At 52.7% G+C, this 16,396-nt stretch overlaps 1 protein-coding gene across 1 annotated transcript; it reads left to right on the forward strand.

Moving 5' to 3' along the window:
• The first annotated feature begins 4,011 nt into the window (after positions 1–4,011).
• LOC144258039 (amine oxidase [copper-containing] 3-like) lies at positions 4,012–11,473 on the forward strand. Its single transcript, XM_077806351.1, has 4 exons — positions 4,012–5,596; positions 7,949–8,234; positions 10,752–10,881; positions 11,189–11,473. The coding sequence occupies exons 1-4, from the start codon at positions 4,024–4,026 to the stop codon at positions 11,471–11,473; spliced, it is 2,274 nt and encodes a 757-aa protein (XP_077662477.1). The 5' UTR covers positions 4,012–4,023.
• Positions 11,474–16,396: the final 4,923 nt, after the last annotated feature.

A 16,396-nucleotide genomic window follows, 5' to 3' on the forward strand; every position in this document is an offset into this window, starting at 1 on the left:
AATCACAGCCTTGAGAAAGCACAAGCCTTACAGCATCTGTGAGATCTCACTGAGGTTAGCCAGTCCTCATCATGGGTTAGTGCCTTTCAGGAACATCAGATATATAAAGCCCGATAGCCTGAGGCCTCTCCTGAGGGTCTGATCTGGCTGCAGTGAGAGTCTGGTGCCCTGCAGAAGGCTGTGAGCTAAGTCATTCCTACTCACTTCGCTTTCCAGACCTTTTGGGTAGTTCAACAACAGGAAAGGAATAATGGATGAAGATTTGACAACTGGCTTCTGAGCATCTGCTCCCTAAGTGAGCAGCCTTGGGGACGGTGATCTCTGGTAAATACTTGATGTAAAAGCAAGATGTCTGAAGATCCGCAGAATAGTAGATGGGGCACAAGGAGCCCCTGAGTCATCACAAGCCACAAAAGGGACAAGTGAGCTGTTCAATATTTAAATGAATGGGATGCTTAGAACTGAAAGGTGCTGGGTCGAGCCAGACCATGGGGGTGAGGGGGTTCTACAAGCCACTCACTCACAGGTGTCATGGCTGTGATATTATGGGATGGGACACTGCACACTCTTTCGTATCACATACCAGGGTGCAAAGCAGCTTCCACTGCCTGGAGCACAAAAGAACGTTGGGCTGATGATGCAGAGGCAGGCAAGGAGACCTGAAAGACCTGTTAAATGGCTAAGAATGGTCAATGCAGTGAGTGGACTATCGAGTGGAAGAAACGAAGACCAAGCACTGGCCAGGGCTAGGCCAGAAGCTAATGAGACCATTAGGGCTCATCATTGGAAGGATGTTAGTGACAAGGGGACATTGAAATAAGTTTCGTCCCTCCCTAGTCCCAAGGGAGGAGGCTCCTTCCCAAGATCGGGGGTCTGTTGTCCGAGGAGGAAGCATGGTTTTTAGAGCAGCTGGGGAATGATGGGACTGCTGAGGCTCCAGACCCAGATGAATTTGATCCTGCAAAGGAAGCAGACTAAGGGCCCTAGGTCAGCTTTTGCTCCGGGAGACCTGGTCATTTGTGGGGGAGGCAATGTGACCTTGGAGGGTACTACGAGAGAATCTGAACTCAAGCTTCCTCTGTGGCCTGGGAGATTAGACAGCAGGTGAGGCTGCACCTCCCACTGCTCTTAGCTAGGGCTGTCCCACAAGACTGACACCAAGCCCTATTCGTTCCCATAACGCCCATCCTAATGCAGGGCTCGGGGGGTGCAGGGCTGGGGTTGGTGAGCAGGCTGGGGGGTGCTGTGCTGGTCCAGAGGTAGCTTGGGGGTAGCTGGGCTGGTGGTGGGTAGATGGGGTGCTGGGCTGGGGGGGTGCAGGGGTGGGTGCTGGGCTGATAGGGAAGCCAGCAACAGTGATTGTGGGGCTAGTGTTAGGGCCCCCCTCACCTTGAGTCTCTGCTACTGTGGGCTGGAGCCTGGGGCAGTGAGACGGGAGGCAGAGGCTGCTTGCTTGGCAGCTGCCACAGCAGCCCGGGACCAGGAGGAGGCGCTGCAGGGCCAGGGCCCGTCGTGGGAGTGCAGCTGAGACATGGCGGGCGCTCCTGGTGCGAGCACCGTGTGGGTGCCAGGGGCTGGGCAGCCCTGCTCCCCACAGGCAGGGGATGGCGCTGCCTTACCCATCTCACTGCTAGGGGGCTTCTCCCAGTTTCAGCCTGTCCAAGCCCGTCCCTCTGTGCCCTGGGGCCCCCTCTGATACCTGCCTTGCAACAAGCATCCCCAGCCAGGGCCTGTTCCCGCTGCCTGCCAAGGGGACGGGGCTCTGCAGGCAGGTTTGGATCAAGTCACAAGGCAGGGCCATGCCCCTGCGCAGAGGGATGGTCCCTAGGCCAGAATTAGGGACATATTGCCAAAAGGGCCCAGTGCGCCGCTGACCTGGCCGCGAGAGGAGTTGGCCATTTTATCTGCTGGGACACTGCCCTGCTCCACTGTGAGAGACCCCTAGGAGGAGGAAGCATGGAAGGAGTGAATTTGGAAATGATTCTGGGGTTGGAAACGGGCTCCTGGGAAGGAAAGGGGCAGAGTGGGCAGCTCAGACGTCTCCTCCATCACAGGAAGGGTTGGTCTAACCCCCCTCCCCTCCCCACTCAACGCCCACGGAGACTAAATTCCAAAGTGCCTGAGCTGAGCTTGCAATTTCTGCCAAACTGGTGGGACAGGACAGGACATGGGGCCTTAACCAATCAGGGGTGTAGCCCCCACCCCTATGCAGAGTCCAGATCCTCACCTGTTCCTGGTATTGAGGGGGCAGCAGCCCTCAGGATGAGGCCAGAGAGTCACCTGGGTCAGCTCTGCATGGGGGGTGGAGCGTGCAGGGAACGCTTTGATTTTGACAACATGCAGGTTTCAGAGGCACCATAAATCCTGGAGCCAGCCCTGCCCAGCTGTTACAAAAGCAAAGCCTGGTCGCCTCTAGCTACACAGTGAGAGCTGGAGGCTCTCCAAGCATTTGGTGAAAGGAACTTATGACTTTAAAAGAGGAAGGGAGGGGAATGGGAAGAGGGGAAAACACCTAATGTCCTAAACAGCAGGAGAGAAGGCAGCAGAGGTGGGCAGGAAATGTGGGGATGGGAGCAGAGCCTGAGGGAGATGGGGCATTTGCTGAACGTGGGGGTTAGGGATGGAAAAGGACAATTTGCTGACGAGGCAAACTGAGTGACAGTGAGTCGAGTCAGAGCATCCTGGGCTTCGCTGCTGCCACCCTATCTTTCTGCGCCAAATCCAGCTCCGAACCGGATGGGAGGGGTATGCCATGGGGAAGGAGATTTTTGAGGGGATGAGACACTGTTGGTCTCTGACCCTGTCTGGCCATCATCAGCAACCCGCCTACAGCACATTTGTGATTGGTACATCCAACCCCCAAAATATGGGGAATGGGAGTGGGATTTGCTTATTTTCTCTGGGCTTATTTCATAGCATCTGTGAGCTCTGTCTTCCATGTATGTTTGCTCAGTGCCCATCACCAGGCAGCTCCGACTGGCCCCAGAACCTCTGGGTGCTGCTACATAATATAAACACTATTTCTAAAGGCAAACAGGTAATCCGTGAACCCTCCTGCAGCCCCATTCCCCTCCCAGCAGCCCCTGTTACTATGATTTTTATCACAGATAGCCTCAGCAATGTGCAGGGTGCTTGACAAGCAAAGAAAGAGTCCCTAGCCCCCATGGGCCCAGTTCGGCCTCTCTTATTCCCGCTGGGTTGTACTGCTAGGGAGGAGTTCCGTTCCAGAGGGCTTTTCGCAGAGTAAGGTGCCACACACCCAGTGAGGAACTCCCTGCGGTGTTGAGAGAGGAACAGCAGCAGGAGGCTGGAACAGGGACTAGATATAGGGAGTCACCCCTGGCAGAGCCAGGCCCGTTTGCCCTCAAACGCTAAATAAAGGAGTGAGCAGAGCAGGTGCAAGAGACGAGTCCAGCCTGATCAGCCCGAACAACAGCTCTTGGGATGTAACCAAGTAAATCGCCCTGCAGGAGAACCCGTTAGGAGCAAGACCGAGGGAAGCCCGAAGGGGGAAAGTCTGGGACAGGGCTGCAGAGAAGTGGACTGTAGCCAGGGAGGGATCGAGTTACAGCATCTGGCAAGAAGCCCCTAGCAGACCATCTCTCTTCTTCAACGTCTCTGCTTTGTTGGCCTGAGCATTTTGCTTTCCCTGTTTTTTTGGGTCTATGCTTGTGTTTTCTAAAAGGACTCTAAAGCCATCCCTGCCCCAAGGACCCCGGAGCTGGGAGCAGCATCGGTAACCTGCCTCCTGAAGAGCTGGCCAGGAAGTGAGCTGTGTGGAGGCATAAAGTGCTGCTTAAGAAGCTGAGCCTGTGAATGGTCTGGAGACGGAGAAGAAGCCTTTTATGGTTGCCAGCAAACCTCAAGCGTCTTCTCACCACATCTCCCTCCTCCAGCCCTGCACCTCCCCACAAACAGACACAGCCTGCGTCTCCTGGAATAACGCGTCCAGCAGCAAGGCTGACTGCAGCAGGCCCCCCCATTCTGTGAGGCTTCAGGAGCCAGCTCTGCAGCTGCAGCAACATGAACCTGAAAACTGTCCTCATCCTCTTGGTTCTGGCGCTAGCCACAATTTTCGCTCTGGTTTGTGTGTTGCTGACTAGAGGAGTGAAACCAACCAGCTGTGAGCCGCAGACCCTGAGCACCCTGCAGGGAAAGCACGGTGACCAGAGCCTGGTCTTTGCTGATCTGACGCCAGAAGAAATGGTGCAAGTGGTGACGTATCTTCAGGAAAACCTTGGGGTGCCACTGGTAGATGCCTCTCAAGCAAACCCCTCTGATAACTGCATTTATTACATCGATGTGCAGCTCCCCACCAAGGCAGAGGTGCTGGGGTTCTTGGATCGTGGGGGAAAGCGACCCTCCCGGCAGGCGCTGGCTGTGGTGTATTTTGGAAACCAACCAGACCCGAATGTCACGGAGTACGTGGTGGGTCCCCTGCCAAAGCCGACGACTCACAGGGATCTCACAGTGCAGAAGTATGGAGGGAAGCTGCCGTACCACCGCAGACCAGTGACTGAGAAGGAATACAAGGCTATTGACCACTTTGTCTACCAGGAGTTCTCCAAAGCACCAAGCTTGCTTAGAGAGTGCTGTGATTATGATGGGACCAATTTTGCCACCCTCACCACGGTTCCTCGGGGGTTCCAGTCAGGAGATCGTGCCACCTGGTTTGTTCTGTTCCAGAATGTGAACGGCAGTGGCTACTATCTGCACCCAGTGGGGCTGGAGGTGCTGGTTAATCACAGCAGCCTGGACATCTCCCAATGGAGGATAAGCCAAGTGTTCTATAATGGCCAGTACTATCAAGACATGGAGCAGCTGGAGAGCGAGTTCACAGAAGGCCACGTGAAAAGTGTAAAAGTTAAGAAAGTCCGACCTGATGAGGAATTTGGTTCCATGAGGCCCAGAGTAGTCCCCATGGCACCAGGCCCTTTGCAATATGAGCCTCGTGGGCCCCGCTACAGCATCCAAAACAATCAAGTCATCTTCCAGTCCTGGAGTTTCGCCTTTGGGATGGATGTGAATACAGGACCACGTCTCTTTGACATCAAGTTCAAAGGAGAGAGGATTGTCTATGAGCTGAGTCTCCAAGAAGCCCTTGCTGTCTATGGCTCTAATTGTCCTGGAGGGATGGTGACCAGATACATGGATGGGAGCTTTGGCATCGGCAGGTTTGCTTGTGAGCTGGTCAGAGGTGTTGATTGCCCCTACACAGCCACCTATGTGGATAGACACTATCTAGTTGAATCAGAGACCCCTAAAGTTAATAAAAACTCCTTATGTATTTTCGAGCAGGATGCTTCAGTCCCGCTGAGGCGCCATTACTCCAACTTGCAGTCCCTGTACTATGGGGGTCTGGCTAAATACGCTCTTGTTCTTAGAGCCATTTCAACTCTCATAAACTATGACTACGTTTGGGACTTCATATTCTACCAGAATGGAGCTATTGAAGTAAAAATCCACGCCACCGGATATATCAGCTCCTCCTTTTACTATGGCACAGGCACTGACCATGGCAGTCAGGTTGGGGAACACACCCTGGGGACAATACACAACCATCTCATCAGTTATAAAGTGGACTTGGATGTTGGAGGTAGGTCTCTTTGCATGTGCGCTCTCGCTCTCTCTCTCTCTCTCTCTCTCATGCCTGTGCATTGTGAAGGACACCCAGCACTGCAGGGTAGTCTTTGTAGAACCACATTCTGGGAAGAGCGGCCCAAGGTGGCGCAAAGGGGGCTTCTGAGTTCTGGGCTTGGCCAGGGCCTGCCCATCCCCCAGTGTAAATTAGAACCTAATTTAAGGCAGATTCCCACAGCCCAGAACAACTGCAACTCAAAGGGATCAGGCAGCCGTCTCCTTTCCCACCCCTGGCTCACTCTGCCAGGAGTGGAGTGCGTAGGAGTAGTCCTTACACTGGAGTAGCCCTGGGTTGCTCTGGGATCTGCCCTGTGCTGAAATGGTGTAAAGAAGCTGGAATGCAGCAAGAATTGGGGCCTCTGGATATAAGCTCTGCATTCTATAGTTTGTACTTCAGGGAGCTGGCAAGGGCTCCTCCCCATAAAGCGAGCTGGAGATCAGTGTAACTAAGTGGCACAGAAACTCACCAGAGCAGCAGATAAAGTGGAGAAGCCAGATTAAATTAGAAAACCTTCTGGATCAACTTCCATAGGAAAAACATAAAACTTTGGCAGGTTTAGGAATTGAGGACACAAACTTTGCTGACTGCGTGCCATAGATCTTGGATGCAACCACCTCCCTGGGGGGAGGAGAAAGGATTCAGCATTGAACATGGAAGAGTATAACTTAACTGCCTGTGGGAATAAGAGACTCGGACAGATTCACTCCAATCCACCTGTGGGGCATGCATTAATTCTGCACAGGTAAGAGGCCACTGTATGTAACAGACCTACTGAGCCCCAAAGGGGATGCTTGCAGGAATCAAACCCAGCTATTAGAGTAGGATATAGCATGGAAAACAGATTACTCTTGCTAGTGACTTTCTGCATGAACAGCATCGCATGACGAAATACCGACCATACTTAGCCACATGCCAGTAAAGCGTCCAATTAACCACTAGGTGGTGATTCTCAGCATCCCGATAGGTGTGAGCCTAAGTAGTGGAGCATCCGCAGAACAAGTCCCAGGGGCATTCTCAGCACACAGGGGACAGCCGCTACAAGGAGTGTCAGACACACGGGACAGCTGGCAAGAAGCTTCAGTTCCGTCCTGACTGCCATGGCGTGACCTGGGGCAGGAAGGGTTCAACGGCAAATACCCCTGTGTCATGTGACTCCTGTGAATGCTTTAACACCAATGGAAGAGTTAACTTGTGAAAAGGCAGCGCTGTTGGAAGCTTCTAGGAACAGTTTCTCCCTCTGGGCATTATCAGCCAGCAAGTGTCTTCTGATGATACGATGCTTCTAACTTGGGTTGCATTGGCTGAAAGCACTTGGTGTCCTCCTGGAGAGTGGTGGGGCAGAGCTCTAGCTCCTGGCTATATTCCACTCCTAATTTTCTGTCTCCCTTCTGGACTTTTAAACTCTCTTGAGCCAAGCGCAAGGTATTTTACAACTAAAATTAAACATTAATCCTCTCAATAAAGATGGCTGGGCCTCGCCCCAATCCACCCATGAAATGTCATGAGTCCCATGGGACCAGCACCTCTTGGAAGACTGGACGATAGACTCTTGAAGGTTGCACAATTAGAGGATTGGAGGGTGAACTGTAACACCTTGCCACCCTCGAGGAGTTAGATGGCTGAACGATCTAAATATCGACTGGTGATACCTATGAAAAAATATGTGCCTATTAAAGGACTACCTCTATACTCATGTCACAGACAGAGGGTGGCAGATACATTGTTTAGTGGTGGAGCTGCCTGAAGAGACATCATAGATATATAGCAGGTGATTTTGAAACACAGTCACTGTGTAGTAAGCCCTGTGCGATAAATCTCAGGTCCCCATGCTAGCTCTAAGTGTTGAGAGAGGAGAACACCCTTTTTCCCAGGAGTTGTGGGGGGGAATGACCTTTCCCCATTTCCCACATGGCTGAAGAATGGAAAGCAGTGGAGCAAGGAGGAGTTTCCAAGAGGACGCAAGTAGTTCGGGTGCACAACAGGGTGGGTTGGGGATCCTCACCCTGATGAGTCGATCCAGGAGAGAACTCTAGAATTTTTCATGTCCCAACATGCTAAGTGAGTAGGAAGTTCCTTGTTCTGCAGTATTGTCAGCTGCTCCTTTGGAGGGGGTGGTGTTTCCTCTATGCAATAGATTGGTTCTGTTCAAGATCTTTCACACAGTTCTTCTTCACTCCTGAGTGATCTGCAGGGCCTGCGTCTGTAGCTTGCAGTTTAGAATGAGCCAAGGCCTGATTCTTACAACCTATGGGGAAGCCCAGGAGGCCAAAGGTGCAATTTCTCAGAGGTTTTCTCTTTGCTTTGTAGGAACCAAGAATTCTCTGGTGGCTCATGACATGACATTCGATACCGTGCAGGCTCCTTGGAGTCCAGGGCACCAGATACAGAGGCCACGGCTCACCAAGACAGTCCTGGACACAGAGGACAAGGCCGTGTTCCCACTTTACTCCACGATCCCCAGATACATCCACTTTGCCACCAACCATAAAAATAAGTGGGGTAACCAGCGTGGCTACAGGATCCAGATAGTCAGCTTTGCTGGTGACCCTCTGCCAGAAGCCAGTTCCATGGAGCGGTCCATCAGCTGGGGGAGGTAGGTGTTTACATTTAGAAATTAAGCAATTCCTGCTTGTGCTTAGAGAATTGCCATCCCTCTCTGGGTTGGTGAGATGCTGGGACCAGTGGCTGCAAAACCGGGGCTGTGGGGAGCAGCCCGCAATGGTGCAGCAATGGGCCTGCAGCCTCCTGCTTCAGGGCCTGAGCCAAGCACTGCTTGCCTGGCAGTAAGGGGAACCAGTTATTCCACAAGTCCCGCTATGAGGTTTCTTGCACCTTCCTCTGAAGCATCTGGTGCTGGCTGCTTTCAGAAATGGGACACTGGATTGGATGGACTCTCCAGTCCGACACCAAGATAAAGGAGGGTATTCAGTGCTGGCCCGTTTCCATCCAGCCTTACTTGGGCGCAACAGGAATGCTGTGGTCTGATTGATATACCAGCTGGGCCTCTGATTCCGGCTCTCCCACCCTGTCCTGCTGGGGTCACACGGGAGTCACTCTGGGGCAGCAGGGATATGAGACCCCGAGAGATGGATCCAAAGCAGAAAGTGACTTGGTGCAAGCTCTGCCGACGGTGTTTCCCTCTCTGCCATTGCTCAGCCTCTGGACGGGGCAAGCCCCACACAAGGAGGGAATACGGCCACAGGGAAATGATAAAATCCCTGCGCTGAAATAGCATCCAGGGCTGGGACAAAGTGGAGGGAAAGAGGCCAGGAGTACGGAGGCGCTCGCTCCCCCTGCCCAGCTGCTGGAGCCTGGAGAGCTGTGAGTGAAGATAAAAATAGACTTTAAAAGGATCCAGGCACAGCTCCCATGATCACCAGGGGCTCAGCCCCAGAGATGGAGGCCCCTGTCTGGGGGTGGGGGGGCTCACTGTGGGCTCAGCCCCAGAGATGGAGGCCCCTGTCTGGGGGTGGGGGGGCTCACTGTGGGCTCAGCCCCAGAGATGGAGGCCCCTGTCTGGGGGTGGAGGGGCTCACTGTGGGCTCAGCCCCAGAGATGGAGGCCCCTGTCTGGGGGTGGGGGGGCTCACTGTGGGCTCAGCCCCAGAGATGGAGGCCCCTGTCTGGGGGTGGGGGGGCTCACTGTGGGCTCAGCCCCAGAGATGGAGGCCTCTGTCTGGAGGGTGGGGGTTCACCGTGGGCTCAGCCCCAGAGATGGAGGCCCCCATCTGAGGGGGGCCTCACTGTGGGCTCAGCCCTAGAGATGGAGGTCCCTGTATGGGGGGGGGCTCACCGTGGGCTCAGACCCAGAGATGGAGGCCCCCGGTTGAGGGGGGACTCACCGTGGGCTCAGCCCCAGAGATACTCCAGGCTATTTTGCTATTTTGCTGGTGACACAAATCCCACAGTATTTCGAACCCCAATTTCCTTTCCCCTGTGCCATGGCTCTTTGCTAACTTTGTCCTTGCTCTGTTTGGAAATGGAAATCAACAGGCCATGCCATAGCCCTGGGCAGTGGGGCTGGGGCTACCTGCCCTACAGGGGAAAGGTTAAACAATTAAAATAAATATTCTTGGCCTTTAAAATGCAAGAGAAAAGTGGCAGAATTGCTTCTCTTCATAGTCGTTCATTGACTAGAAGCTGGAGCCAGACAAATTCAAATTAGAAATTAGGCCCCAGTTTTCTGCAGTGCGGGTGATTAACCATTAGAATAAATTCCCAGGGTAAGTGTTGGTTCTCTGTCTCATGATGTCTTCTGAAGTTCTGGGGCTCAATGCAAGAGTAACACGGTGAAATGTAATAGGCTACCTACCATATGCAGGAGGGATATGATAGATCTTATGGTCCCTTCTGGCCTTAAGTGCTGTGAATCTTGATTGTTGTATGCAGTATCGCTGTAGCTGTATTAGGGAGACAAGGTGGGTGAGGTCCAATAAAAGATATTATGCCCCCCCCCCATCTTTATGTGAATCTAGGCTGTTATTTAACACCTACATGTCGAGTCTTGTCATCTTGAGCAGTATCCCTTTAACTTCAGTGTGATGCCCACAGGGAGGCAGCAATCTGGGGCTCACAAGGCCCATGTAGCCAGAGCTCTAGGGTAATCTCTCCAGTGCTTGCTGTCATGCCCCAGATTGTACCCCTCCACCACACAGCCTGTGCCAGATCCTGTCCTTCGTTACTCCTCTGTCTGACCGTGTGGTGCTGATGGTTTCATGGCCCTTCCATTTCACATCCTCTCCCCTAGTATTCCTGCCACTCGTCAGCAAGTGTGGGGTGGGTCCTCTCCCGGCCTGGGGTGCTCTCCACTGACGGATGCCATGCAAGTGGGACCACTACACTGCTGATTTGCAGAGAGGGTGTCTCACTAGCACTCCGCCCAGCCAAACACACAGGGCCATTTACAAGCACTGTCTTAATTGTCACACACCCGTGGAGGCAGGGATCATTATTGCCATTCTGCCGCTGGGGAAACAGGGACAGAGAGGAAAAGTAACTCGCCCAGGCTCATTCAGCAGGGAAGAGAATCCAGGAGTCCAGGCTCCCAGCACGGATGTCATCGCTCAGTCTGCATGGGGAGAGCAAATCAATCTCTTCTCTCTGTTCATTAGATACAAACTTGCTGTCACCAAACGGAAAGAGAAGGAGCCAACCAGCACCAGCATCTACAACCAGAACGACCCCTGGACGCCCACTGTGGCCTTCGCTGACTTCATAGACAATGAGACCATCGTAAACGAGGTGTGCGGGGTTCTCCTTCCACTGGGGGCTGCAGCACCTTCCAGGGGAGTGTGCAGGACAGACAGACAGACATACACACACAGCAAGCAGATGGGGAGCCCAGTCCACGGGTGGGCAGACACAATGCTGGCTAGAGCAGTTCATGTCACAGCCATCAGGGTATTCCCTCATTCCCTGTGTGTGTTGAAGTGTCTGCTGGACCAATGGTCGTTGCTCAGTGGTGTTTACAGAGGGTCTGCCCCAAGTGTGTTCTCCTAACTAGCAGTTCTCCTGAAATAGCCCAGTGATGCGTGTCTTCCTCTTCCAGGACTTGGTTGCCTGGATTTCTGTTGGTTTCCTGCATGTCCCGCACACGGAGGATATCCCTAACACGGTGACTGTGGGGAACGGGGTCGGCTTTTTCCTGAGACCCTACAACTATTTCGATGAAGACCCCTCTGTTCACTCACCTGACGGCATCTATTTCAGAAGTGACCAGGACCCCAGCAAGTGTGAAGTTAACCATGTTGCCTGCCTGTCAAAGACTGCCTCGTGCTCACCAGCCCTCCCCTCATTCACCTACAACGGCTTCCAGAACCAGACAGGTCCCTGAGCCGCTGACTGCAGGGCCTTGCCAGTGTGCTGGTGATCTACTGTTCCTTGGGCCATGTGCTCAGGCTTCCATCGGAAGCAGCAGTCACCTCTGGCTCACTCACACCCATAGATCTGTAGATATATATGTAGCTGAATAGTCAAACTGCTTACAAAAGTGTCAGTGAAAGAGGATGCTCTCTCTCTCTGAGCAAACATAATTGCCTTACTCTGCTGCTGGACTGACATCAATAAAAATGCACAAGTCCTAGACAAAGCACTGAGAACAGACAAGGAGAAATCTTGCACTACCCAGAGCTAGACCAGATGAGACCCCTGCAGCAGGTCTTATTTAGCTTCACTTTTTTTCTGTGATTCCCTGTTCACTGTGTACATTTAGGGCTGGATTTTCAAAGGCGCTCAGCTCCCATTTAGGCACTTAAATAGACCAGTCAGAAGTTTCCTAGGTGGGAGCTGAATTCCTCTGACAATCTGGCCCTTCAAGTGGAGTTCTGCAAAGTGATTCTATCTAGATGGCAGCGTGGGATTTCTCAGCATGCAGGTGACTGAGGCTGCTGCATATCCTGTATAATGCAGCCCACAGAATTGTGCAGGGCAGCACGTGGCTGGCCTCATCCCTAAGGCCACAGGGATTGAGATGGAGCGTTGCATGCTGGAATCTCTTGCACCTCTGTATTAAAGAGGAGAGGTGGCTGCAGTCTACTCCATTGAATGCCAAGTAGGTGAAGCAGTCAGGTTCCTGACATGTTGCCAACAGGGCCCTCAATTGGGCAAAGTTTGAAATACCTCATGTCTAATTAAAGTTTTCCCAGGTCCTTTTTGATTCAACAGATACCTAGTGACCCGCTGCAGAGCTGCAGTTTATCTAAGAGTGTATATAAGAAAGTTAGACACAGAAGCTGTGCAAACTCACTAGACATGGTCTGACGTAGCTGCAAGCAAAACATTCACTTGTAAGCATCTGTCATCTTCTCACAGGCCTACCACGGAGCTCAGGGTGGATGTGCATTCAAGACCAATTTTTATTTCCTGTAACATTTCTATATTGCTACAAGCTCTGTATCCTCATTGGCTTAGATGTATGTCAAAATATTACAGATGTCAGTACATTCACCTGTATTCAATAGTTAGACATATGTCCACATTACAAAACACAGGAAAAGATATGCTATTAATACTGAACCTAATAAAAGGTCAGTTACAGCAGTGTCCTTCAGAAAAGGTTTTAAAAAGTGCTAATGGCTTTAGAAATGTCCTGCTTTTGTCTCCCATTTTGTGGTGTTGTAAGGCACTGGCTCTCACTGGCTCTCACTGGCTTTCCAGACTACTGTACCCCATTCAGAAGTCTGATTTGTCCTATGTACCCTAAGTTTCACCTCATTTAAAAACTACCTGCTTACAAAATCAGACATAAAAATACAAAAGTGTCACAGCGCACAATTACTGAAAAATGGCTGACTTTATCATTTTTACCCTATAATTATAAAACAGATCAACTGAAATTAAAATATTGTACTTAGACATTTCAGTGTATAGTATACAGACCAGTATAAACAAGTCATGGGCTGATGAAATTTGAGTTTGTACTGACTTTGCTAGTGCTTGTTATGTAGCCTGTTGTAAAATTAGGCAAATCTCTAGATGAGTTGATGTCCCCCCTGGAAGACCTGTGCGTATCCCCAGGAGTGCGTGTACCCCTGGTTGAGAACCACTGCTGTAAGGGAGCAAAGGCACCTTCGGGTGGAAGTGTGGTCCAGCGTGCCGGACGCTGGGTGGGAGGCAGAAGGTATGGGTTCTGTTCCCAACTCTGCTTATGACTCAGTGTGGGTAACCTGGGAGGTGTCACTTGACCTCCTGGTGCCATGGTTTTCTCTGCTGTAAAAGGGGCATGAATCGATAATGCTGACCCTGTATTGTAAAATGTTTTGAGCTCAATGGATGAAGGTAATGAGTGTTCCCACTGGAGGGAGGCAGGGCTGAAACAGACCCAGCAGGATTTTTGCAGAGACCCAACAGGAGGGTGTAGGACAGCGATGACTTACTGTGTCCTGGGAAAGGAAGGGGCAGGAGGGGGGAATGCACCAGGCAGACTGTCAGAAAGCTCAGGCTATGTTGCAGCAGACTGCAGATGGCAGACGGATGTTCAAGACGGGCCTCAATGGCTGGTGCAGTTTGGGGACTGCCAGTTCCATGGGGAGGTGTTAGGGCACTGGCTGGCATGCTCATTTGCATGGAATTGCCCAGAATGCCCCTTGTTATTTCACTGCCCAGCTAGTGGGAGAACAGCCTGGATGGTTTGAGTGCTAGGTGGATCCATGCAATAAGGGTTGATAACAGTCCCTTATTTTTTCATCTTGGTACAACAAGAGTGGGAGTTGCTGAGTGCGTGATGGTGAATGGAGGTGAGTCCTGTTAATAATTAATTATAATAATAATATCAGAGGAGAGGAAGGGCAGGGACGCTAAGAAAACAGTCCCTTGTTTTTAAAATACAATGTTGGCAACCCTTTCTCCAGGCTTTTTGGGTTGGTTTTGCATCTGTCTGCTAGCTGATCAGGAGTCATTTGCTGAGGGGTCTGGGGGATTTGCAGTCTCTGTTGGGTCAAGGGAGCTGGTGCTCAGAATGGCATTCCTTGCCTAATACGCTAGCACTCAAGTGCTTTTCAAACCCAGACCTGTGTAGGATCCATTTCCTAGAGATGGGCTGGAACCAGAACCCCAGCTCCAAACACTCTCTGCGAAAGTTCGGATTCAGGCCTAAACTTTACTCCCTGACTCCAACTCCTAACACTTGGGGATTGCGCTGCCTGTTTGCTATGAACAGGACGAGATGATCTGGGGGGCAGTGGGAAGAGGTGCTCCCTTAAATTGTCCTTCATTTCTCCTTCCCCAGGCCCTGGCCGTCAGTCCTGACTCTGGAGCCTGTCAGCGGTGCTGCAGAGCTGGCTGGTTGTGGGAGATGGGGGCTCAGAGACGCTGATTGTCATTACAAGTGCATTGCAACACACTGGAAAGCTCAGAGGTGAAGGAAAGACCTGCCCTGGCCTGGCTTGCTATGAGGGGGTTGCAAGATTCTCTTTGCAGCATTCAGCGCAGTGACAGGAAATAAATGCTAGGTTCTGCTCTTGGTCCTCAGATCCCCTCTGTCCGCGATGAGGAAGTTTTACTCCCTTAGGACACTGGTGGGCTGCTTAATTGTCTCTCTAGCACAGTCAGGGCAAGAGGGGTCAAAGGCTGAGCACCAGGGCTGAGCTTTCGGCAAATCCCAGAGCAACGGTCCAGCGAGCTGGAACATGCTCCCCAGCCACTTCCAGTAAGTAGGCCCAGGCAGAGTAGCTGGCTCGGGGCGGGCAGTGCTGCGGCCCGGGGGCTGGGGCGTATTCCACACTGGAGCAGGCTGCTGGGAGTTGTGCTGCAGGATTGTGGAGTGGCCCCAGCCCCACTAAGCTGGGCACTGCACAAAGCAACAGGCCCCTGCGCTCCGGAGCTGAGGAGCGAAGTGCCCGCTATTCCCTGTTGTTATGATGATGGGTTTTCTCGCCAGGCTGGGGGGAGGGGGCCCTTGGCGCAGGCCCAAGGAAGCGTGGTGCCTTCCCTTTAATGAAGGGGACTCTCCATGTTCCTCCGCCCGACTCTGCAGGGTTCTGGGGTCAGGGAGAGGGTTGGCCTGAGAACAGGTCATCAGCCATCTTCGAAATTCCCTTGCTCCGGCTGCTTCCTCCGGGCTCGATTTGCTTGGGACATCACAGCGATCACCACAGTAGCCAGTCGTGCCGTCACTATCAGAGGGGGAAGCGGCCATGGTGCAAGACCGCTGAAGACGGCCTCACCGTCCAGGCGCGGGAGAACCTCACATATGGGGGGGAGGAGACTCACAGCTGGCAGAGAAGTGGAGCTGGCTTAGCTCCCAGCATGAGGATGCCACCTCTGCTCTCCTCCTTTTCCCCCTTTCCCGGCAGGCGGCAACCCAGCTGCTTCCGAGCTCTGTGGCGCAGGGCAAGAGCGCAGTGGGGCTGTCTGTGGCCCAGCATGTGGGAGGCTCAGCTCCCCCTCCCTTGGATTGCCTGTTGTTCCCTGAGGACTATTTGTTCAATAGTTGATTGTGATTTGTAAGGAGCCCGGTGGGTCGGAGGTACAAAGAGCAAGGGGCAGGTTAAAGGGCTCTGGGAGCAGCACATCCAGGGCCCCAGAGGCATGAGTTCTCCAGCTGTTCCATATCTGTGCAATAACTTTGCTACTGTTCCACGCACAGGACTTGTGCTGGGACTGCTCTATGGACCCAGTCCATTGACAGCAAAGCACTAGCTGGAAAGTAAGGGACAAACAAGTGAGTTAATGTGTAACAATTGTACTAAGCAGGGATTAATCAGCCCTGGCCTTGGCTTTTGTGGAGAGCAATCCTCCTAGCTCTGAATCAGAGACACGGACCCTTGTCCAAAGACCCCACAACCCTGCCAGACATCTGCAGGGCCTCGGAGCTCGCGCAGCCCAGCGCCGTGGGCACAGAACATCTGAGCAAGTCTCATGTGCCCTAGCACTCACTTCTTCATAGCGGGGCTTGTCCCAGGGAACATATGCCAAACTGGAAGGCGAGGCCCCGGAGTCCGGTGGGTTTGTGTGTCTGAGGGTGGGGGAGGCCCATGTCTGCCCCAAGGCACAGATGCTTAACCACGGTCAGGGTTTGGCCTTGCTTTCGAGACATTGGTCAAACCACACATGCACCCTAGCCTGGGCAGCCCCATGGGAGAAGCAGGGGAGTCTGCCTCATGCAGCACCTGCCTTGACCTCTCAGGGGCTGGGACATTCGCTGGGGCAGCAGGCCCAGCCTGAGAGCCTGGTGGGCTGCATAAGGATCTGCAATGCTTTCCCCATCTCTCAAACGGCAGCACTCCCCAGGCCCCGTGAGGAGCTCTGGGAGGCTGGT

This window comes from Eretmochelys imbricata, chromosome 27, assembly GCF_965152235.1.
Source record: "Eretmochelys imbricata isolate rEreImb1 chromosome 27, rEreImb1.hap1, whole genome shotgun sequence".
NCBI lineage: Eukaryota > Metazoa > Chordata > Testudines > Cheloniidae > Eretmochelys > Eretmochelys imbricata.

What these genes read in the sequence shown, in the direction of transcription:
- LOC144258039 (XM_077806351.1), top strand. Translation starts at nt 4,024, where the DNA reads ATGAACCTGAAAACTGTCCTCATCCTCTTGGTTCTGGCGCTAGCCACA. An exon ending in CGGTCCATCAGCTGGGGGAG is followed by an intron (nt 8,235 to 10,751) that starts GTAGGTGTTTAC and finishes TCTGTTCATTAG; the next exon opens with ATACAAACTTGCTGTCACCA. An exon ending in ATGAGACCATCGTAAACGAG is followed by an intron (nt 10,882 to 11,188) that starts GTGTGCGGGGTT and finishes TTCCTCTTCCAG; the next exon opens with GACTTGGTTGCCTGGATTTC.